Source organism: Lotus japonicus, chromosome 6, assembly GCF_012489685.1.
Source record: "Lotus japonicus ecotype B-129 chromosome 6, LjGifu_v1.2".
NCBI classification, from domain to species: domain Eukaryota; kingdom Viridiplantae; phylum Streptophyta; class Magnoliopsida; order Fabales; family Fabaceae; genus Lotus; species Lotus japonicus.
In genome coordinates this window covers 40,834,439-40,858,559 of record NC_080046.1, presented here as the reverse complement: position 1 = coordinate 40,858,559, position 24,121 = coordinate 40,834,439, and the positions used below count along the sequence as shown (strand labels likewise).

At 36.2% G+C, this 24,121-nt stretch overlaps 2 protein-coding genes across 14 annotated transcripts; both read left to right on the top strand.

The window, feature by feature from the left end:
- Positions 1-274: 274 nt before the first annotated feature.
- On the top strand, positions 275-7,764 carry LOC130722893 (uncharacterized). 13 transcript variants are annotated; one of them, XR_009014113.1, is made up of 6 exons: positions 275-665; positions 778-860; positions 1,007-1,084; positions 1,170-1,295; positions 2,008-2,108; positions 7,529-7,764. XR_009014113.1 is itself a non-coding variant. In XM_057573776.1 (6 exons), the coding sequence occupies exons 2-6, from the start codon at positions 816-818 to the stop codon at positions 2,581-2,583; spliced, it is 306 nt and encodes a 101-aa protein (XP_057429759.1). In that variant the 5' UTR covers positions 275-665; positions 781-815; the 3' UTR covers positions 2,584-7,764. The 13 variants fall into 13 exon arrangements, 12 of the variants coding, with proteins under 12 accessions (XP_057429759.1, XP_057429758.1, XP_057429757.1 ...); XM_057573776.1 differs by having other exon boundaries at positions 781-860; positions 2,076-2,108; positions 2,560-7,764; XM_057573775.1 differs by having other exon boundaries at positions 2,076-2,108.
- Positions 7,765-13,237: 5,473 nt separating this feature from the next.
- Positions 13,238-15,084, top strand: LOC130724319 (uncharacterized). Its single transcript, XM_057575521.1, has 8 exons — positions 13,238-13,506; positions 13,581-13,677; positions 13,791-13,912; positions 13,985-14,069; positions 14,153-14,288; positions 14,371-14,525; positions 14,612-14,729; positions 14,869-15,084. The coding sequence occupies exons 1-8, from the start codon at positions 13,272-13,274 to the stop codon at positions 15,070-15,072; spliced, it is 1,152 nt and encodes a 383-aa protein (XP_057431504.1). The 5' UTR covers positions 13,238-13,271; the 3' UTR covers positions 15,073-15,084.
- The last annotated feature ends 9,037 nt before the right edge of the window (positions 15,085-24,121 follow it).

The following is a 24,121-nucleotide window of genomic DNA, read 5'->3' as shown; positions in this document are numbered from 1 at the left end:
ATCTATCTATCTATCTATAATCTATCTATCTATAATCTATCTATCTATAATCTATAATCTATCTATCTATAATATATATAAAAGCAAAGTTTTGCAGCTTTAGGGGCAAAAAAGTCCTTCAGCAATTTATTCCGATAACTATGAAAGCTGGGCATGGATATTTTTGTAAAAACATCATTTTATTTCACTCAGATTTGATCTCAGCCGTTCATTCATATCAGTTTCACTTCATCTTTCATTCAAGGGATTTGTTAAATTTGTGAAACCCCTTTCAGTTTCAACAAAATACAACGCTTCCCCTTTCACCTTACATTCTTCCTTTCTCCTTCTTCCCTCAGCCGTTTCACGAACTTGAAAAGGCAGACACATGGTTTCAAGTTCGTTTAAAACCTTCTCTCAGACACTGCCTCTGATTTCCAGCATCTCCTCGACACCCTTCCTCGCCCTTCCACCACCGTCTGAAACACCTTCATCATCGGCTTCATCTGCGACCAGCCCACGTCTCTTTCCATGGTAACCCCTGTTGCAGGTGCCTTGGCCACTGGGATTTGGCCTTTGACGGGTGGTCAAGGAACTGGCTAGATGGCGGTTATGCAAACAAACTGAGACAAGGGATTTTTTGGAGGGTTCGAATCAAAGTAGGGAAGGTGGTCTGCTCCGTTTGGGTATGTATTTCATCTCTGGTGGTCTCTAGGATTCAGAACTGATATCGTTCCCCTTTTTTTCTGATCTGATATCGTTTCCCTTCTTTTTTTTTCTTCCCTGATCCTGATGTAGAAGATGGCTGAGGTTTGGCACCGGAAATTGTTCCTTAAATGGTGGCTGCTGGCTGGGTGCTAGGTTTTCCTGCAAATTTTCAGGTTTGTTTCTCTTTCTCACGACTGTGATTCGTTCTTCCTCCAAGCATCCATTCGTTCCCTTTGTTTTTTTTCCAACTTCGTGATGGAGATGATTTTTGGCTAAGCAAGTTTGATTCAAATTGTTCACTGTGATTCCTGTTCTGCAGATTTGGTACACCTATGCTGGGATTATGGGGTTCCAGTTTGTGCATTGGTGTCGTTCTTCTACGTTGTTCTTGAATGTGGTATTGAATTTCCTTTCCCTCTCTCTCTGTTGTCCCTGAAAGGCCCAATTTTTTTTTCTCTGATGTTGATTCCCTTAGTTTGTAGGCTACTGTTATCTGGCTGATAGTGGAATTAGGACTATCTAGGCCCAAATTTATTAATACAAGATTGTCTCAGCTTTTAAAAGAACATGATGAAGAACTGTGGCGCCATCTTGAGATGACTTCTAAAGTAAGACAGTTTTTAATAGATATTCTATATTGTTAAAGTTATCCTTTTACTTTATGTTTGGAAATATCGGTAAACTGAATTATTCATTTGCTGATTGCGATATCTGCTGTTATGTAATTGTTTAAGGACTGTGCACTACTATGTGCTGTATTACATTTGCTAAATAACTAAATTATAAATAGATAATTAAGTGTGACTCTTTCCTGTTTCATTTTTTTAGTGATGTGAGTATGACCTTCTCTATGTTAGAATTATTATTTTGGCCATTTGTTTTCTTCTATTTACAGTGTTTTATGTTTCTCCACTACTACTAATGAAGTGATAGAGGCTTTAATTAGTCATTGTACTTTTTTAAGTGCATGCTTGCTTGATTATTCAACCATTATTTGCTTCTGGCTATTGAACAGTTTATCAGAAATGGCTATTAGATGAGGATCTCAAAATTATAATTATACTATGGAGGGAAAACTCTATTCTGGAAAATCATTGTTGGTTCTTTGGACCCAAAGCCTATTAAGCTCACGTGATTCTTTATCCATTATAATCAAATTCAGTTTCTGAAACCTCATCATTTTCTTAGTTTCAAAACTAGCTCAAATATGATTGCATTAGAACCGGTATTGTACTTACAATTTCTTGCCTCACTTTCACTTTCGCTAACAGCCCAATAGGTTCAAGTTTCTAATTAAACAGGCTTTGTGATTGCTAACAGGTTTACATGATGTGTAGATTATATGTCTAATTTGTCTTTTAATTTCAATGACTTTTCCTTCGCTTAAGCGAAACAAGCTGCTGGCAGCAATCCAGAAACAGGTAAATTAGCACCCTCAGATTTCAGTTTGATTTATACCGATGCAGCAAAAAAAAAGAAAAGAAAAAAAAAGACAATGACAAGAATTTCATTTCATACTGAATGAGGAAATAGGACCACCCTTTATCTGACCGCAGCTTTGTGACTAGTTTAAGTTTATTTATGAGTTCATCTCAAAGTTTATGTGCTATGTATCTGTTACAAGAGCATTATGTTAATGTTTTAAGTGATTATGTAATGCCTCATGAGTGCTAAAATTTTTATCACTCTGATATTTGCAATACATATGCCGTTTAGAATTGGGGTGTTACATTAGTGGTATCAGAGCAATGGTTGGTCAGTGACCAAGTTTTTAGTATAATATATATTCTAATACTTACTGATACTCGATATGTGTAAGTAGCACTATCGAGCTGTTGTTTGATAAGAGTTGTTGGCTGTTTGGGGATTCAGGAAAATGGTTGCTGGAAGGAATGATGAAGCTATCGCTGAGGTATTGGCAATGTTGGCTGGCGCCATTGGGCAAGGTCAGCAAGCGAACCTTGGGAACCATAATCAGGATGAATTACGTGCTTTGGGAAAGTTTCAGAGGAACAATCCGCCAACCTTTGAAGGAGCATACGACCCTAACAAAGCACAGGCGTGGCTGAAAGCAATTGAGAAGATCTTTCGAGTCATGAATTGTACTGACGCGCAGAAGGTGCAGTTTGACACCCATATGCTTGAGAAAGAAGCTGAAGATTGGTGGGACAACACTGTTCAGAGGTTTGAAGGTGATGGGATGGAGATTACTTGGGATCTTTTCAAGGGTGCATTTCTGGAGAAGTACTATCCAGAAGATGTGCGTGGAAAGAAGGAAATTGAGTTTCTTGAACTGAAGCAGGGTAATGGAACCGTGGCGGAGTATGCTACAAAGTTTGAGGAATTGATTAAGTTTTGTCCCCACTACAATACTGCCGAAGCTGAGAGATCTAAGTGTAACAAGTTTGTGAATGGTTTGAGACCTGAGATCAAGAAGGCTGTGGGATATCAACAGATTATCCGATTTTCTGACCTGGTTAACAGGAGTAGGATATATGATGAGGATAGCAGGGAAAGTGCTGCTCACTACAAGTCTTTGAAAGAGAAGAAAGAAAAGGGGCAATTCAGAGGGAAACCGTATGGGAATCCTGCTGATAAGGGTAAACAAGAAGCTGGTCATGACAAGAAGCCGAGTGGGGGAGGAGCTCCTAATCCGGTTAGGTGCTACAAGTGTGGTGTTGAAGGACATCATTCTCCTGAATGTCCCAATTCAGAAGCAACATGATTTAAGTGTGGCAAGCTGGGCCACAAATCCTTTGAGTGCCTAGAAGGTAAAACTGTGGCATGCTACAGATGTGGAGAGCAAGGTCACATCAGTACTAATTGTGACAAACCCAAGAAGGATCCTGCCAGGGGGAAGGTGTTTGCTTTATCTGGTGCTGAGACTACTGCTGAGGATAGACTAATTCGAAGTACGTGCTTTATTAATGGTACATCTTTGATTGCCATTATTATTATGGGTGTGATGCATTCTTTATTTCATTGGAGCTTGAGAGTCAGATGAGGGAGTCCTACCCCGAATTGTTCGTTTAAGGAAATTTTCGAGGGCGAAAATTCTTAAGTGGGGGAGAGTTGTAACACCCCGTTTTTAATTAAAATAATGTTGGTATTTTATTTTAATTAAGATTATATTGTATGGTGGTTTAATAGGTGATATAATAATACTTTAATGAAATAAAATATTTTTTTTTGTGATGCTGGGTGTGTTTTATGAAATGGAAGAAAGCTAGGGGGTGAAGGTTAGGATTAAAAATAGAGACAAAGACTAGGAGAGATTTTAGGATTTTTAGTTTAGCCCTTGAGGAATTAGGTTTAGATGGTTTAATAAGGATGGTGAAGCAGCTAAAGAAAAAAAAAATAAGAAAGAAGAGGACGCGTGAAAGAATGAGAAAAAAAGAAGAAGAAGGCTGTGCGTGAAGTTGCAGGAAGAGAGGGAGAGCGGATCGGCTTCGGAGAATTCGATCGGGAACGGGGAGTTGCACTCAATCCAAAGGTAAGGGTGAGATTTTGAGTTTCTAATGGAATTATGGTGAATGATATTAGGGATTTGGGAGATGTAGAATTGTTTCTGTTAATGATGTTCTGGAAATCTGATTTGAAATCCATTGATTTTAGGATTTTCTTTTGTGTGATTGAACAGGGTGAGGGCAGAACCATAGTATGCTAGGAGTTTTGGGTTGAGGTTCCCTTTTGATTTTCTTTATGATCACGCACATAAGGACTGTTAGGTAGCATGCTTGTTAGATTTTGTGTCTTGTTTGATGAGAAACAACTTTAATCACTTATTTTGGAACATAAAACGGATTGGTCATTTTCCTGGTATGAACCGTGACTTTTGAAGCCTTTTAGAGCCTGTTTAGAGTGCTCGAATAATGTTGCGTTGAACTGAGAAAGTGTAGGCCTTTGAAAGAGCTTTCTGGAATGATATGGTACATAATTTTTGGTTGAGAGACGAGGTCTGTAAGTTCAGTTTAGTAAACCATGTTTTTCTGCGCTCTGTATCTGCTATCTCCGCCAGTGAACTTCAACGTGATTTTTCACCTTGTTAATGTGCCCAGAAAATTCTTTGATGAACTAGAAAGTGGTTGAGTTTTCTGTTAGCTTTTCAAATTGAGGTCATTTGTAATTTTTGAACAAGTAACGAATCCTGTAGGTTATCTCTACTGAAATATGTTTCTGCTGTGAGCGTAATTCCTGAACTGATATATGATTTATGCACGGATTTGATGATGCTGTGCTGCTGTCCAAAATTTCCTGGGCTGGACAGTACACTTCGAGACCTGTTTTCGCCCAGTTAGAGTGCTCAAATGAAGATGTGATCAACTAAGAAATTGTAGGACTTTAAGTTAGCTTTCTAGGCATATAAAATACATGATTTTTGGTTCAGTAACGAATTCAGGAGACCGCTTTTAGTGGCTGGTGTTCCGGCTGTTTTTCTAGATTACGGAAATTCTGATTGTTTTGAAAATATAATTAGATTTAGCTTACATGTTGTAGGAAAGTTAAGGTCTTTATGTGCCATGTATGAGCTATGAGGATGATGCATGTGGCTGAACACCTTTAGCATGAAATCCATAATTTATTTACCATATGTGATAGCTTCTTCCATGATTGCATGCTTAAGTGAGTTGTTTCATTGATTTGGTGCCAAAATTGCCTAAGATGTCAGGGTAATTGTATAGTTGATAAAAATGCATGTGTAACATCCTGACTTGACGACTGGCCTCACGGTAACAACACGAGTCTTTTCAGCGCGCTTTGTCCTCACTCGCGCGCTTCCCGGGAAAACTTCCCAGGAGGTCACCCATCATAATATTGCTCCAAGGCTAGCACACTTAACCATGGAGTTCTTATGAGTTCGGCTCCCGAAAAGAAGTTGCAACTTGTTGTTATGAGTAGTACCAATCAAATCTTTTATGCCCTCCTCAACTGTATAGTCCATCCCTATACAATCTCGGAATACCTCTTGTTCGGGTGTGAAATCGGTTCATTCATGTGCCCCTTCGCCTAGAAGCCTGTCAGGAGCCGCTCCTTGTCCGTGCCTCACTGCACCGGCGATCACTCCCCGCCCTCGTCGGCCCCGGGCGTCACAGGCCCACCAGCTTCCGCTTGGTTCGTCCCCGAACCACACCGTACTGGGAGAGGTCGGATCTGATCGAGTTATTGGTGAAGAAGAAAGTTCAGGAAAAGTCAAAGGATTGCATCATGATCGAGTTAGTGAAGGTCATATGGAACAAAGACACCGGTGATGCGACATGGGAGCTGAAGGAGAAGATTCAAGAACAGTATCCAGAACTTTTTACTAACGCTTAAGTTTCGAGGTCGAAACTTTCTTTTTGGAGGGTAGTAATGTAAGGCCCAAGTTTTTAAACTTATGCCAAGTAAATAGAATCCTATTCACGATTAGGGTTGATGTATCGTAAAGGGAATCCGAAAGTTGATAGTATTCCAGTGGTGAAGGAATTCATGGATGTTTTTCCTGGCGATGTACCTGGATTGCCGCCTGTACGCGACATTGAGTTTGCTATAGACATCGTACCGGGAACAGGGCCGATTTCGATTGCACCGTATCGTATGGCACCTGCGGAGCTAGTGGAATTGAAGTCCCAACTAGAAGATCTTTTTGTCGAAGGGATTTATTCGACCAAGTGTTTCACCTTGGGGAGCTCTACAAGAGGCTTTGGGAACGAGGCTGAGACTAAGTTCTGCTTATCATCCGCAGACTGATGGACAAACTGAGAGAACAATCCAGTCGTTGGAGGATTTGCTACGCGCTTGCGTGTTAGACAACAAGGGCAGTTGGGATACCTTATTACCATTGATTGAGTTCACATACAACAACAGTTTCCATACGAGCATTGGGATGGCACCGTATGAGGCTTTGTATGGCCGCAAGTGTAGAACACCTTTGTGTTGGTACCAAAACGGAGAAAATCTGTTAGTAGGACCGGAACTTCTGCAACAGACGATCGAAAAGATCAGGCAGATCAGAGAGAAGATGAAGACTTCTCAGAGTAGACAGAAGAGTTATGCCGATCTAAGGCGCAGAACCCTGGAATTCGAAGAAAGAGAGTTGGTTGGACTTAGGAGGTCTTATTTTCAGGCCATTGGGTCAGCTTATTCTCATTTTTGAGGGATGGTGTTGCGGACACTTCACCTTTTTCATTTGGTTTGTACATATTGCCTACGGGCGCTACACTTTTCTTTCCGTCACTGGAGGTTACTCGTGACGAGGTTGCTACTTACAACGGGGGCTGTTATATATATTGCATATTAGTTTTATTGCTTTTCGCTTTTGGGTTTTATCTATTTCAGTCTTGTCTTAGTTATTATCAAAAAAAAAAATATTCACGTTTTTCCGCATTAAGTTTATTTTTGGTTACTAAAGTGACGCTACCGAAATCGGGGTGTTACAGCATGTGTGCTGAATTGTGTTTTTTAAGCGATGTTAGTGATGTAGTGATATAGGCGCAATGCCTCATGTTGAAGTGATGATTATGAGATGTATACGTCCTTTTGAGTCGCATAGCATCTGCATACTCTGTGATGGCCTGTATTGGCGATTTGTGATGAAGGCTTATGCCTTGTGCCTCCAATAATTGGCAATTAGTGATGAGGGCTGAAGCCCTGTTGGTACCACATACATATGCATAATCATTGTTGTGTTCGAATTGTATCCGAGTTGATGATGTTATTTGTGACTGTTTTAGTAACTGAGCTATATGAATATAAAAAGAAGTGGTGTGGCATTAATCTAGCATATTTATTGCCATTCTTATATTTATGATACTCGATATCTCACCCCTTCTGTTTGAATGCTACCCTTGTTGGTAACTTGCAGGTAATCAGGAGGAGTAGTCTATAGCCTTTATTTCGAGTTGGAATCCTTGCTCTGATACGTAGCACTCGGGGGGGAAATGGATGCTTGTTTTCCTTCTGTTATAATTTGAATTAAGTTGTTATTTGAGAAGTTGTTTCTGTTTTAAGTTGTGGGCAAGATACTATGTTTTCTTTAATTTTAAAGACATTGGATTCGCTGCATAACTATTTGTCAAAGTGAACTAGTTCAAAGACTAATTAACTGTCACAAGAGCATTTAAGTTTATTTATGAGTTCATCTCAAAGTTTATGTGCTATGTATCTGTTACAAGAGCATTATGTTAATGTTTTAAGTGATTATGTAATGCCTCATGAGTGTTAAAATTTTTATCACTCTGATATTTGCAATACATATGCCGTTTAGAATTGGGGTGTTACATGTCACCCCATATCATAAAAAAAAACAAATTTTGTTTTTTTTTAACTTATATTTTTGAAAGATTTTGTTTTTATCCACCCCATCCATCCGAAAAGATTTTATTTTTTCTTAATGAACTATCAACTATTAAATATGTACATATTCTTAATAGATAATATGAAATATTTTTGAAGAAGATTGATGAGGATATAGAAAAAAAAAATGTAATCAATTAATTAGATTATTATTTTCTGCCTAATTTAATTCTTTTTAAGAATTATGTTTTTTTAATATGTGATTTTATTATATTTCAAAAAAATGTTAATAATTTCGTGAAATTAAAAAATATACAATTGCATTGATCAATTCCATTCCAGCATCATTACTTTTTTTTTTGTTATGTACCAAAAAAAATCATTACTTTTTTGTACTTTGAATTTTTCAAAAATATTAAAACCAAATAAATATTTCCTATTTTAGGCACTCATAATTAACATATAGTTATGTCTTTTAATTGAAATTAATGAGTCTAATTAATCAGTAAATTTAAGGAATAGACTTGATTACATTTTTCAATTTAAATTTAAAATACAAAATCTGAAACGAAAATCTATTTTGAATTTATATATTTCATTATTATAGTTTGGATTTAAAAACAATTTTGGGACTAAACAATATAATTTACTAAATAAATAAAAAGTTATCTTTCTCAAAATTTCTCCATCATTAATATTTTAATTTTAATTTTTTTCGAAAGTTATAGTACAAATATTAATTAATAGGTTAAAAATAGAATTTTTTTTATATGTTATAATTATGTTAAGTTTTTTCACGTTATTGTTTTCAAATCAGGAAATTCAAATTTAAGTAGTAATAATAAGCTGATTTATCAGATTAAAAGTGTTTACGAAATCTTAAATGTGAATATCACAAGTATTATTTTCTATCTGAAAACTTTCAAATTATTATATAAAAAAAGTAATGACTACAATGTAATTGCAAATATCCGATTTTTAAATAATGATACAAATTTGAACTAATTGATTTGATACAAAAATGTTCTATATTTGCATCTATTTCAAATTTAATATATGGTAAAAATGTTTTAGCCATAATTAATTCTTTTCTTTTTCCTCTATCATAAAATTAATTCATAATTACTCATAATATCTCCAAATTCTAATCCTTCTAATATTAAGGGCTGCCACACTACTTTCTCGGTGACATTTCAATTTTGCATTTTTCAGTCCTATCCCTCTCTCATGGTAGTGATCTTATATTGATGATCACCTCCATGACAAAGTGAACATTTGTGGTGCATTCTTCATATTGTGAACCAAACCTTCCTTTCATTTTCTTCAACTTTTTTCTTCTGTGTATCATTTTTCACTCTGCCATGACACCGCCCAGTCTTTACTCGACCAAATTTTTCCCATAATTGTTGGCCCCTCAATTCTTTTTCGTGTTATTTATTTAATTGTAGTGTTTACTTTTCTTTTCCTTTATCTTTTACCTTGGTGTATGGGTGATTTAAATTTGTTTATACTTTCAATTGAATCTATAGGTTCTTCTCCTATAGTTATTTGTGTCCAATTCTTTCATTTATTCACTTCCATTGAAGCTTGATTATATTATTGGTGAATGAAAAAAAAAAAACCTTTTATGTTATTTTTCATATTTTAGGGTGAATGGTTGCTTATTTCTTCAGCAGTTTGTGAATCATAAAAACCATTGCATGTGAAGCATGGTGCATTCATCTCCTCCATTATGTGTATGTGAGATTGTCACTATTTTTTGACATTCTTAAATTGGTATTTCTAATATTTCTACTGATTTTCTTTTTCAGATGCTAAATGAGTGAACAAGTCAACATAAATTCATATAATTTTACCACTACTTCTCATTTAAAGGTTGTATATGTTTTTCGAAGGAACAAAAAAAAAAGTTGGTATATTGTTATGGGTATCCTTTTATTCAATGTGGGTGTTTCTAACATGTTGCTCCATTTTTATTTTATTTTGCTATTTATTCCATCAAATACTTCATGATATGTTATGCTACTCACTTAGATAAAGTTTTGAGTTTTGGTTTTGAATTCTTTTAGTGTCTTCCGACATGTTGCTAGGTCTATCATTATTTTTTGTGTTCATTTCTTATAGGCGAGTGTCTTCTCTTCATTCTTTGTTGTTCTCTTATGCATCCAGATAGTGATGATGATGAAAGACATTATATTATCCAAGCCTCTTGCTATGTTGTGATGTATCGGACATGGAGCTTAATAAATTTTGTCTTTCAAGTTGAAAATATCCTTAAAGAATGGTTTGATGATAATATTTTCTTTTTTCTTCACCTTTTAAATACAAAACCAATGCTCCATGGGCAGCATTAATACCGTGATTCATCGAGGAATTTTGGAGTAAAATGTTTCGTAGGAAGCAGCTTCAACTTCAAACAACATTGCTTACATTTTAAAAAAAAAAAGGCAAATGAAAGGCATAAAGTTGTTAGCAACGCACAATTGTTAAGCATTTAAGTGTTGACTTTCAATTTATAACCTTTATATAAATAAAAAAGGGAGAAATCTCTTATGTAAAAAATCGTTTTACATACACTTTCTTGACATTAACTTCATATGAAAATATTTTGGCTTTGTTATTTCATATTTTAAACAAAATAATCACTTTCAAATTTTACCATAAATTGATCTTATGTAATTCGAACTGAACTAATATGATTATGATATTTTTTTTATCACAGAAAGACAAATTATACCATCCAAGAATTAATCCTAGACTTCCCCCTCCCAACCCATGTGTCTACTTAAGTTATAATTTGGGGACTATGATATTTAATATCGGAAAAAATAGTATTAAATTTTGAAAACTTTAAAATTAAACAACCACATTGTCCTCGCATCCTAAAATTGACTACGTGATGGTAAAAATGTGAATAAAGTATTTTATTTTAATAATGTTACAAGGTTAGATTATGTTTATTTTTTAAACACAAACAAAATTATTTGCTAACAATCTATCTATCTATCTTATATATTAAAAAAATATCTATATTATAAGAAGGTTTTCTTCTATAAAATCTATGCAAACCTTCTTATCAATTCATTTCCCTAAAAAAACAATATGTATTTTAAATGACCATGTGGTTGTTAAATTTTAAAGTTTTCAAAATTTAATGATATTGATTCAAATTATAAGACAATTAAATTTTAAATATAAAATAAAAAAATTATACTGATAATTTAAACAAAAGTCACCCGTGCAGGGCACCAGGTGCTAATATGTATGTACTCAAAGGTGAAAAAAAAAAACATAGTATCACACAACATTTAGATTTATAATTTTATTAAATGATATCGATTTCTCAACTCTCTTAAATAACATCACTTAAGCACATTAAAATAGTCTTAAATTGCATGAAACAAGCACTCTTAAGTCTTCAATGTTCATAACTCTTTTGACTTTAGTTAGAGAAACTCCATGGTTTGTATATAGTCCTCATTTATTTCTCAATTATATTAATGACTCTAATTTCCTTAATTTAACTTTTAAATTTAATCAATTTATGGATTACGATCCTTTCAATTGCAAAAAAAAAATTGGCCATGTCAAGTTTTATCACCTTATATTGATTTTGGTGAGCTTAATAATTAAATAAACAAAAGAAATTTAAATCAGTGGTGAAGTGGTATCTATAACTACTACAAAGGGATAACTTTTGGCCACTATTCACATTAGGGTTTTTCAGAAATGCTTCGCAGGTGCACCATAAGGATTCTTTTTGTTACTTTTTGTTTTTTTATTTGGTTTAAATTGAAGTTTTAAAATTTATTAGGTTATGCTTCAAAAGTTATTTTTTGTTTGTATTTACTTTGGTTGAGTATGATGGAAAAATTTCATATTGTTACTTTATAGCTCTCTGTAATAATTCTTTTGGTATATAATATTTATAAAGTGGATATTAATATTGATAGTGTAGAGTATTTAAAAAAAATATTGATAGTATAGATAATTGTGGGCTTAAATTATAGAAATAAAAATTTATGAAATTAAATATTGAGATTAATATTAATTTTATATATGATACGAAATTAATAATTGTGTGTCCAAATACTAGAAATAAAAAAGTGGTACCCTAACGTTTGTCTTTTTAAGTTGTGACAAACAGGTTCTGAATATGCCCAAGCCTATTGGTTCAGAAGAAGAAGAACCAAGGGTTACTAAAAAGAGAGCTCTTTAAGCCACCATGCTCGTTCTGAACAGTGGCAAATACTTCAGAAGCTCTGAAGATGGAAGCTCTTAAGAAGTTCTGAAGAACTCAAGTCAGAAGTTCTGAAGACCAGATGTTCCAGTGGAACGGTCCAGAAGCAGAAGATTCAAGTTCTGAATACCCAAGCTTTTCTAGCTCTGACGATCAGAAGTTCTGAGGAACTTGTTCAGAAGCAGAAGTTGCAAGGTCAGAAGAATCCAAGCTTCAATCTGACGATGATCAGAAGCTTCACCAACGTTCATCTGAAGCTCCTTGATCTCAAGTCAACCGGTGAAAGGACAGGTCGCTTTCACAGTACAACGTCGTAAAATGGCTGAACTTGTTTTGTTCGTTAGGTGTTTGTAGACTTTCTTTTAAATCGGCCAAAAGGTTGAAAAGTGATCAGTGATTTTTTGCTGAAGCTTTTAGAGGAAATTTTTGTCATTTACCTTTTTTGTTGGTGTTAACCAAAAGGTTGAAAAGTGATCAGTGATTTTTTGCTGAACCTTTTAGAGGAAATCTTTGTCATTTACCTTTTTGTTGGTGTTAACTTTTTGGAAAACTTTTTTAATGTTTTGTGAGAAAAAAACTTTTATGGGGTTCATTTGCTTTTGATCATGGGTATAAAAGGGACTGGTGTTGAATGGATATCAGGCATATACGTTCAACATTATTCTGAGAACAAAAATTTGTGTCTTTAAATTGGTAATTCGTTTTTGGTTTTTGATGGCATCGTCTGTTGCAATTGATCCCGTTGTGACCCTGTGCCCTCCAAATCACAATTGGAGGATCAAAGTGAGAGTTGTTCGACTATGGATTGCTGATGGGTTTGCTGGGGAAAACAAACCTGCTTCAATGGAGTTGATTTTACTGGATCAACATGTATGTGTGATGTTCTTTTACGCTTTGTTTTTTTTTTTTATTGTTAGTATTGTGATATTGTGATTTTTTTTTGCTGAATATGTATGTTAAATTTTCTTCATGTCCCTTAGATTGATTTTGTTATTTGATTGTACTTCAGATAATAATGTAATATTATGTGTCATTTTACGGTGGAAAAATCCAAGCAACTGTGAGGAAGCTCATGTTTAGGAAGTGGGGTGAACAATTCGTGGAAGGAAATGTTTATATCATTACATTTTTTCACTTGATCCCCAATTTGGGTGCCTATCGACCTACTGATCATCCTTTTAGGATTCTTTTTAATCCTAAAACTAAGATCATTCCAGCTGAGAGTAGCATTATCCCAAGGTGGGGATTTTCTCTGAAGGATTCTGCTCAACTTAATGATGATGGCTTCCAGACGGAATACTTAGTTGGTGGGTGTTTTTTAACAATGAGCCTAGGCTATAGATTTTGTTTGAAATTTTCTCATCCAAATATTTCGATGTAGATATGATTGGTTTGTTGACAGCTACCTCTGAGGAAAGGACTTATGTCAAGGATGACATTGTTACAAAGATGATGTTGCTTGAAATTAGTGATGACAAGTATGGCCTATCGTTATTAAGAAGGATTTCAATATTTGCTTCAGCCTTCTGTTGTAAGTTATTTCCTGTTACTATTTTGTATTTATATGTGTGTTTATTTTATTTTTTAACAGAGGAAAACTGGAGTGTGCCCTTTTTGGAGAGTATGTTCAGATTGTATTGGACTACCTTAGTTCTAATCCTTTGGAAAAGCTTGTTGTGGTTCTCCAGCTTGCAAAGCTTAAGTCATTTAGAGGTACTTTTTTATTTATACAAGGAATGATAATCATATTGGATTTCCACTTAATTTCTGTTGTTTTTATTATAGGTAAGAATGTTCTTCAGAATGTAATGAAAGCATCGAGGATTATCTTTAATCCTGAGGTTGCTGAAGCTGAATCTTTGATGGACCGGTTAGTTTTGAGATGTTTGTTATTTGTAATTTTTAGGTTGACTTGTTTCTGAATTTTCTGATTTGTCTTTTGTTTTATTGTAGCATATCTGGCCTTAATATGCAGCCCAATCAACCTGTGGGGCATATTATTTCTCCTAATCCTTCTGTTCCAATTTTTGAAGATTTTATGAACAACTATCCTAAGAAAACTATATGTGCTTTGAATGAAACTACTGAGGTATTTTGCTATTTTTGTTTTCCAGATTTAAGGTTATTGGTTGTGCAAAGTTAATAGGGTTATTTCTCTGGTTTGTTTGCAGGATGGATTGTTTATTGTTTATGGAACTGTGGTTGGTTTGTTGCAAGATGATCCATGGTGGTATTTTGCATGCAAGTGTCACAAAGCTGTGACTTTTGATGATGGATTATATTTCTGCCCCGGTTGCTGTAAGCATGTTATGGATGTTTCTGCAAGGTGCTGTTCTTGTGACCTGAAATATGAATAGTGTTAACTTTAATTGAATTTTTGATATTTTTAGTAACCAATTTTTTGCTTTGTAGATACAAGATTAAGCTTGAGGTGTTTGATGGCACTGATTCTGGAAATTTTCTGTTGTTTGACTCTGATGCTCATCATCTCATTAAGAAGTCTTGCAAGGATATGTTGGGAAATTTGAAGGTATCCATTTTATTTTTGTCAGATTAGATAACCCGCAAGTAAATAATAACATGGAACACAATTTGTGGCAGATGTGAATGCTTATTTTAATATATTTTGTTCTTGTGTATAATGAATGAATTTCATTTTATTATTGTAGGATCCTAAATCTGCTGAGATTACTCCCTTGATGGAAGAACAATTGGTAGGGAAAGAATTGCTGTTTAAGGTGGAGAAGAAATCTAATAATTTTTTCCAGTTTGATGACTCTTATTGTGTGAAGCGTATTTGTGATGATCCTTCTATTATAGAAGCCTTTAAGGCAATTTCTGCTGCCCAGACTTCAAATTTGGTAAACCATTGAATAGATTAATTTTGTTTTCAATGGGTTTTCTTTTGTTTATTTGGAATTTGGAATTGATTTCTGACTGATGATATATTTTGATGATGTTTAGGCTAGGTGCCCCACTCCTTTGACTGTTGTTAATTCTGCTGGAGATAAGGTAGCAGTTGAGGACCCCTCTGAGTCCTGTGTGGTTTTATCCCCTGAGGTTCTAACCCCTTCTCTTGGTAGTGATCCTTCATATGTGGGAAGCTCTGCTAACATTTTCAAGAGGAAGGTTGATGAAGATTGTAAGAAACCTCCAACTGTTCCTAAACTGAAGATGAAGAATGTCAAAGTGGAGAAGAAGGAGTTATATTAGTATGAAATAATAACCAGTGTAGTGTGCTTCTTTTGATCTAAGGGTCACCTAGCAGTTTGCTGGTTTCTCTTTTGTGGTTTGTGTGATGATAATGGCATGGGTATATTTTGGGAGTTCTGGCCTATTGTAAAATAGGAGTTTGGTGTTGTGGTTAAGTATTTTTCTAAGTATGTTACTAAGTACTATGGTTATGTAACTTGCACTGGTTTGCAGTTGTTAATTAATGAAATATGTTGTTGTGTATTCTTTGTGACTTTTTATATTTTCTATATTTGGTTAGTGTACAATAGAAGAACATTATAATTAGAAATAATGTTTAATGTTTAATTGGTTAAAATACAATATATTTACATTGTGAAGCTGATTGATCAGAGTCAGAGGGAAAGCACAGATCCTCTAACCGTTGTATCTTCTGATTCTGATTCTGAACTCAGAGGGAAGTACATGGTCTTCCGAGTTTCTTGCATCTGAACATCAGAGCCTTCACTCTTCAGAGTCTGTATTGTCAGACTCTTCTACACCATCAGAGCTTCTGAATCGTCAGAGTCTTTTGGTTGTCAGATCTTCTGGATCTTCAGAACTTCTGGTGACTGGTTCCATATCAGAGTTTGTAAGACTCCAGATCTTCTGAAGCTTTTCAACTGTTCAGAGTGAACATTGAGAATGCGAAAGCGTTGCTTAGGTCACTCTTTATGCACAGTGCTTGTGATTTGTGTGAGACAGAAAACCAGGTCAGAGCCTGTTAGAGTACCATAATTGTTCATATCAAAAGGTTAACTTGTACTACTAGATCAAAACTTGATCTTACCATCTCCCCCTTTTTGATGATGACAAAACTAAGATTTTTGATGAACAATTCTGAAACAATAAACTGAATTCACTCAGAGTTTAGGGATATAGAATAAAACTTATCCTGATGTGAATAGTTTTTTTTGCTCTTTCTGAATTCAAGTTACTGCTTGATTCTGAGCTTAGCTCCCCTTGAATCTTATACTTGATGAAAACATTAGAAAAGTCTAGATTCTGAGATAAATAATATAAGAGTTCAGAGTGAATAACTTATGACATAGATGAAATAGTTTAATCAGAGCGCATAAGTAATCAGAGTCAACGGACAAGGTATCAGAGTATTGGGTATCAGAGTCAAACGGACAAGGTATCAGAGTATTGGGTATCAGAGTCAAACTAAAATCACTTCAGAAGAAGTGAAATGTATTCCTTGTATTTGCCCAGTGACACATCTATGGTCATAAAGGTGGAACTCTTAAATTCTCCAAAAGAAAAATAAATCACACTAACACATCTTACACATCAAAAACTGGGTTGTACTCCCCCTTTTTGTCATAAGCAAAAAGCTTGGGGTGTGAAAAACTTAGCTTGAAGTACAAGGTACTCCCCCTTAGAGAAGGTCTAAGTTTGAAGAAAACCAAAACGATGCATGAATCAGAGTTAGGCGAAATAAATAGAAGAGTTAATGCACAAGAAAAACGTTTACCACCGGCCAAGGGAGTAAAGAAAAGGGTCAGTTACCAATAACTTAACCTCGAGAAACTGTAGGAGCATTAACTTTCAGAGAGAAAGTGAAGCCTATATAAAGCGATGGAGAAAGGGGTAAGCTTCACAACTAGAGCACTTTCAACAAAGGAAATATGGCATCATACATGGTAGCACTAGAAGAGCTGAGAAAGAAAGCCTTTGAGGAGGACTTGTTCCTCAACATTAGGCATCCAGAGGGTACAACAACCATCTCAGAGCTAACACAGACACTGTTGGAGAAGGACCTGCGTCCAGAGCTGAAGAAAGACTTGAGGGAATTTCTTGCCTTCGTGGAGGAAGTGCAAGAACTCAGCCAGCTCGAACTGAAGCTGCTGGAAGAGAAAGAAATTATAGAGAAGAAGCTCAAGACTTCAGAAGAAATTCTGGAGAGGGATGAGCTGAACGTCAATCTTAACAACATCCAGTATTCACTGGATCGTCTGGAGAAGGAGAGGTCAGAGCAGCGCCAAGAGTGCAGAAGAATGAGGAGGGATCCTCCATTCTAGGATTTTAGGAAAAAGAAAAAAATGTATGATGTAAACGCAATTTATTATGAATAAAGAAAATTTTGCAAACATAATGTCAGATATATTTATATGCATAGATAATCACAAACGACCAAAGTAAAGTAATTAAAAAGAAGGAAACAGAAATTAACGAAATAAAACGAAGTTAAAGAAAAAATAAAAGCGAAGAGATTCTAAAGCTAGGGTTTATCAGATCGACGCAGAAGTTCCATCATCATTTGCTTCATTTCGATCAGCATAGACTCATGAGTATTAAGACGTTGTTCCACGATGTCGAGTCTGAACGAGCTTGAATGAGTAGATCTGGAAGGAACATTCTGAGCAGCTTGATTAGCAGGAGTGGAAGCAGAAGCAACCGGAGTAAAAACCACTGGTGCCAGTCTACGGGCTTCAGCTTCAGCTTCAAGTCTCTCTGCCTCTAATCTGGCTTGTTCAGCTTGAGCTGCGGCTAGACGTGCAGCTTCTTCTGTTTGCTCTTGCTTTCTTCTGGCCTCTTCAATAGCTTCAAGAAGCTTCTGTCTCTGTTCTTGTTCATGAAGAGCCACCCTTCTAGCAAACCTTTGCTTGGCAGCCTCGATCCTCTGACTTCCCTCTGCATGCAGGAGCTGCATCATAACTGGAACTTGAGCCACTAGCCAAGTGCTCAGACTGTGCCACTCTTCAGCCACATAGTCAGCATTTTCGCTTAGGTCAGTCTGACCTTGCACATTGCGTATCATCAAAGAAGCTTCATGATGGAAAATATTGATGCACTCAGAGAGAGATGTGGGTCGGAGGTGAGTGTAAGGAATTATAGAGAGGTTGGTTTCAGGAGAGGCTGGATGATTGCTGCTATAAGCTTCAGAGGCACCTTGTGGAGAGCTAATGTGTTGGACATGAGGTTCAGAGGCTCCAAGGTGTGGAGTTGCAACCAGAGGGTTTGGTGATCTAACCGAAGAGTGGTTAGACACAGATTGTTCTGGTTCGGGTTCTGGTTGAACTGGCTCTTGTTGGTCAGGGGCTGGTTGAACTTGTTGAGCCAAAGGGTCTGCCTCATGTAAAGGATTGGCCAAGATAGGTTCATCTGGGTCTACTAGACGTTCAGGTCTAGGGCCAGGATATCTCCTAGGGCTTGGACAAGTGAGATAGTACTCTTCTAAGGTAGACACCTTTTCTTTTCTGACCTCCATGAATTTTCTAATGGATTCAGAGTTATTGGAGGGAGAAGAGTCAGCAACATTAATTGGGAAGGATACAGGTGTATAGGCTGTGGAAGAGTCTGTATCAGTAGTTCTGGGAGCCAGACGTTCTGATGCTCTTGGGACAGAGTGATCAGAGGTTCTGGGTCCAGGTTCTGTTTGGTTGGGCTCTGGTTGTTCATGGATGATGGGTTCAGAAGTTAATGGGTTATACTGGATGGTAATAGGTGAGGTTGGAGCAGAGGGTCCGGTGGGTTGGTTCTGAAGCATATTCCAAAGAGGTGCTTCATTTGGAGAAGGTTGGAAAAATGAAGACCTTGGGGAATGTGGTGGAGAGGTGGTTTGTGCAGCTGGTTGGGACTCAGGAATGGGAGTGAGTGGATTTGAAGATTGTTTGAGGAAGGCAGAGATGGGGAGTGCATCAAATAAATTCAAATCATCATCAGAAGCAACTGCAGACTTACTTGATTGTGCTGATGATCTAGTCACTCTGGCAGGAGTTTCAACCCTTCTGATCACTTCAGCAGCTGGTTCCACCCGGGTAGGCTTCACCACTATTCTGACCTGCTTCTTCTGCTTCTTGGGAGAAGGAGGACCATCGTCATTATCACCATCGTCACCATCATCAGGCTTGCTGGTTTCATCATGTTTTCTCTTGGATTGACCAGCCTTCTTCCCTTTGTTCAGAGGGACATCTGATTCCTCAGAGGATTCTTCTAAGATCATCTTCCTCTGACCCTTCTTCGTGAGAGGAGGATCAAACTCCGGTGCAGGAGGCAACATTCTGAAGAATTCATCAACATCAATCTCAAAGCCTTGACTCCTCAGATCTTCAACGAAACACCTGATAGCTTCAGGGTTGTCTGCCTGGGTCCACAGGGGAAAGTCATTCAGAGGGACTCTTCTTCTGATTTCAGAAGATGTGTCTTCACGGGCAGGAGCAATCTTCTTTTGGACAAGACCCATCTTCTTCAGAGAATTTGCAGTGAAGACATCACTGACAATAGTGGTCAGATCCTCTGTGCATCCAGCATCGACTAGATCTTGAATGAGGCCGCTCTCAATGAAGATATCAGACAGCAATCTCCCAAAAGAGATATACTTGATTGCGGACTTGATGGAGGCAGTAGTCCTTGACTTCCGGATACATTCCTTCAGGTAAGAGAACAAGAAGAAAGGGAGGCAGAGTTTCCTCTTGTCTTGGATGAAGACCAGCATTGCCTTATGGCAGAAATTGATGTAGTCTGGGGAACTGCCTTTTGGCCTCTGGTTGATGCAGTTCAGCAGAATCTTGTGCCAGATTCTGAGCTTGGGATGAAAATCCATCACTTTGTAATTAGTCTTGCCCGGTTTGTAGTTGGTGTACAGGGCCTTGTTGGTCTTATCCTTTGTTTGGGGTTTCAGCTTCGATTCAGTGAATTGGAATCGATACCCACTAGCAGTTTCTGGACCCAGCAGATTCACGAAGGACTTCTCAGTAATGATAATCTTCCTTCCAAGAATGTGAGATACCACCTGAGTATCATCGCAGTCGGCGTGCTTCCAGAATTCCTTAATCAATTTGTCATACACCGGTCCTCGAAGCCTGTTGAAGTAGTTTTCCCAGCCTTGAGCTTGAACTTCAGGACGAAGATCATACCCATTTGTAGCAAGATTGTCGAGATCAAATCTCCATTCTGCCAGTACTTGAAGTTCCTCAGGAGCGTATACGCAGTGAACGGCACAACCCCGTTCTGCAATCTGAATAGTCTGCTCTTGAGCTTGATCTTGAACAGGAGCTTCAGGGCCCAATTGGCCTGTAGCTTGACCAACTACCATATGAGGGAACTGGGTTGCTTCTGCAGTAGCTCTTCTGGTTTGTCTCACCATTGTTGAAGAGGTTGAAGGTTTTGGGTAGAAGATGAAGGTTGAAGATGAATAGAGAGCGAGAGAGAAATCGAGGGTAAGCGGTTTTGAAAATACAAGAGAGAGAGAGTAAAAACCGAAAGTGTAGGAGATCGTGTCTGTATAGTGGGTTTTATTAAGTAACCGTTGATTCAAAAAGCATTTTAAGATCAACGGTTAAAAATTAAAGACATGATAGTAACAGTAAATACACGTATCACACACAGGAGAGAAGCACATCTACACGCATCATGACAGACTGTCACACGGGCACAAGGAACTATGCATCAGAGATACTGACACACGTGTTACTGTCTCAGACTCAGAGTCAATACCAATGGGTACACACACTCTGATTGAGTTACCTTCTGGACTAGACATCTTCTGATCAAGAAGTATCATAGTCAGAGGTTCTGATCCATCTTCACTCTGGACAAAAGTCCATGTTCAGATTTTTCAGAATAAAATTAAATCTATCCTCTGCTAAGGGCTTTGTAAAGATATCTGCCCATTGATGGTCAGTATCAACAAACTTCAGAAGAAGTACGCCCTTTTGTACATAATTTTAATAAAGTGATACTTTACCTTCAGAGTTTGTGAATCAGAGGGACCAGATTTTTCTTCTGGTTCATCTTCCTCTGGCTCAGCTTCCTCTGGAGCTTTGCCTTTGTCAGAAGTATTAATGCTTAAATCTGCAAACTTCTCAACTAGCTTTGACTGGTCAGAGTGAACATGACGAATGCGAAAGCGTTGCTTGGGTCACCCTTTATGCACAGTGCTTCTGATTTGTGTGAGACAGAATCAAGGTCACAGCCTGTAAATAGCAGACTTAGAAAAACACGTTAGAGTACCATAATTGTTCACATCATATTGTACTTAACTGTGACATTTCTGCCATGGGTTACCTTTTTCTTGTATAGAAAACTGTTTTATAGGTTGGTACTGCTAAAGGTGAGTAGTCAAGTGACACTCAGTGCAAAATTTATTTTTGGTCTTTCTATATTGGATCATTTGAAATTGTGTATCTCCTTTTAGTCAGAAAAAGTGTTTTTCTATTTAAAATTACTTTTTCTAGCAATTTAACTTTAATGGAAAGAGTTTAAGAAAGTCGTTTATAAGCTGGTGTCAATGGCAGACAAGTGAGATCCTCATTTTTATCATATTACCATTTGAAATCCTATTTTGTCTAAGTTTCTGGGAATTATGAATGCATTTGATAGAGTGGTTGACCTCTGCCCACCGAGCTCCAAATGGAAAATAAAAGTGAGAGTTATTCGTAGGTGGTTTTTACCTGCTGTTCTTATAAATGAAGCACCATCTACTTTGGAGATGGTTTTTATGGACCAAAATGTATGTATAATTTAGCTTTTTTCATATTTTACTATTCAGCTATTAGAGTTGAATAATATTGCCTAACCTCTATTTTAATTAGGGAGATAAAATACAAGCATCTTTAGGGAAGGCCATGTTCCGTAAGTGGGCTCACCAATTTGTTGAAGGCAGTGTGTATGAGATATCCGTTTTGATTGTTTTGCCTGCTAAAGGATCATTCCGTGCTACTAAGCATGCGTATAGGTTATTATTTAGTGGGAAAACGAAGGTTATTGAGTCGGACTGCAATTTGATTCCAATGTCAGGATTGTCACTTTCATCTTCTGAAGATCTTAATTGTCTTGAAATTCAAACTGATTTTTTAGTTAGTAAGTTAACTACTTGATTTGCATGATTTTTATGTTTATAACTTGCAGAATTGTTTTATTTTGGTTGTAATTTTATTTTTATGATTATTGATGTCAGATATGGTGGGGTTGTTAACTGCTATTTCTACTCAGAGAATTCAATTAGGTGGATTGGAAGAAATGAAGATGATTATGATGGAGTTATCTGATGAGAAGTAATTTCTCTAATATTTGGGATTATTCAGAGAGTCTTTCTAATTGTATGTTAAAAATTAGTTTAGTTAAGTGTTGATATCATTTAATTTATAACATTTCTAATAGGGGTAAAGTTGTATTTCTTGTGCTTGGGGACTGTGTGAGGATTGTGACTGAATATTTATTGATTCATACCAATGAGAAGCCTGTGGTTGTTGTCCAATATGCCAAGATTAAGAAATGCAGACGTAAGTTTAACTAGTTTGTTGATTGTTTGAACACCAGTTTCTTTCATGGCTTTGTATTTAATTTATGCTTATTTTGAGATATAGATGGTTGGTCAATTGGTGCATAAATTTTTTACTCGCTGTAGGTGCAAATTTGCTTCAGACATTGATACCTGCTGCTAAAATTAGCTTAAATGCTGATATTGACGAAGTTATATCGTTTAAGAAGAGGTATGCAAAAAGTTTTTGATTTGATTAATCAAATGTAAATAATTTTATTTTATTGTATTTGAAAATACTGATTAATGTATTCAACCATATTTTTATAGGATTCTTGCAAGTGGTATAGATGTTGGTGGACCTGTGGGTGATCTATCTTTTCTGAATTCTTCGTATCCAAAGATTGATGAAATTAGAGTGATATATCCAATTCAGGTATTTTGCTGGTGGAAAATGGATTGTTAATTCTAGATTTGGGTATAGTCTTGTCATTTGAAGTTTGTTTGTTTGATGCACTAATTGATTGAGGTGTTTGGATGTTTAGGACTTGAAGGATTTGGATTATGTGTGTTCTTTCTATGAACCAATGGGACATAATGGACTCTGTCTTAATGTCGATGAAAACTATTGCAATGTTTATGAAGTGTGTGATTTCGGCAGGTCCATAGTGTTTAATTACTATGACATATGGGAAGCATATGAAGCTTCTTCTTTTTGTGAAAAAAAGGCAGTGGTATGCTGATTGATTAGTATGAAATCTAAAGTGCAGTTGGTGTTTTTAATTATCTGTATGTTAGTTTAAGTTTTTATATTCTTTGGTGAATGCAGGCAAATATTTCTTGTGGGGGTTTAGCTTTTGAATTTGATAAAACCGAAGATGTTGTTCAACATTTTGTAAGCACAGAAGGTGGAAGTGAGGCCTCTAATTCTATTATTGGAAAATCTTTGTTACCATGCAAAAGGTTGTCTGTTGAGGGATCTTTTAAGGATGATGATGAAGGTTGTGAGAACAATTGTGCTGATGTGAAGGCAAGGAAGATTTAGGTGATATCAAATTACTTGGAGTGTTAGGTTGGAGTAATATTCAGTACTATAGATTTGTATTTTTTTGGGGTTGATGTTGGAAGTATCTAATGTAAGCTATTTAGTATTTAAATTTCTTAGAAAGATGGAGTATGGTGTTTATTGTATATTGTAGTTGTCTAATTTATTTTGTTATCAAAGTTGTATGCCGTAATTTTCCTTCTATGTGGATTGGAAGTTTTTAGTTTTCTACATTTTAAGAATTATAAGACTATTGTATCTGGATTTGTAGATGTCATCTGATAAAGATAATAAAGGGAGATAATATGTTGAGTCATGGACCATTATATTTTATTTAACCTTTGTAATTTTTATTTATATCTTTGTTTTATAAGTAGTTCATATTTTGATTTGTTCGATAAAGCAAATAAGGTTAAAATATATTTTATGGTTTTTTATT

Bases quoted from the DNA above. Each gene is read 5' to 3' on its own strand.
- LOC130722893 (XM_057573772.1), top strand. From the start codon at position 2,564: ATGGTTGCTGGAAGGAATGATGAAGCTATCGCTGAGGTATTGGCAATG.
- LOC130724319 (XM_057575521.1), top strand. From the start codon at position 13,272: ATGTTTAGGAAGTGGGGTGAACAATTCGTGGAAGGAAATGTTTATATC. The intron at 13,913-13,984 runs GTACTTTTTTAT...TTTTTATTATAG, and splicing joins AAAGCTTAAGTCATTTAGAG to GTAAGAATGTTCTTCAGAAT. The intron at 14,730-14,868 runs GTATCCATTTTA...TTATTATTGTAG, and splicing joins ATATGTTGGGAAATTTGAAG to GATCCTAAATCTGCTGAGAT.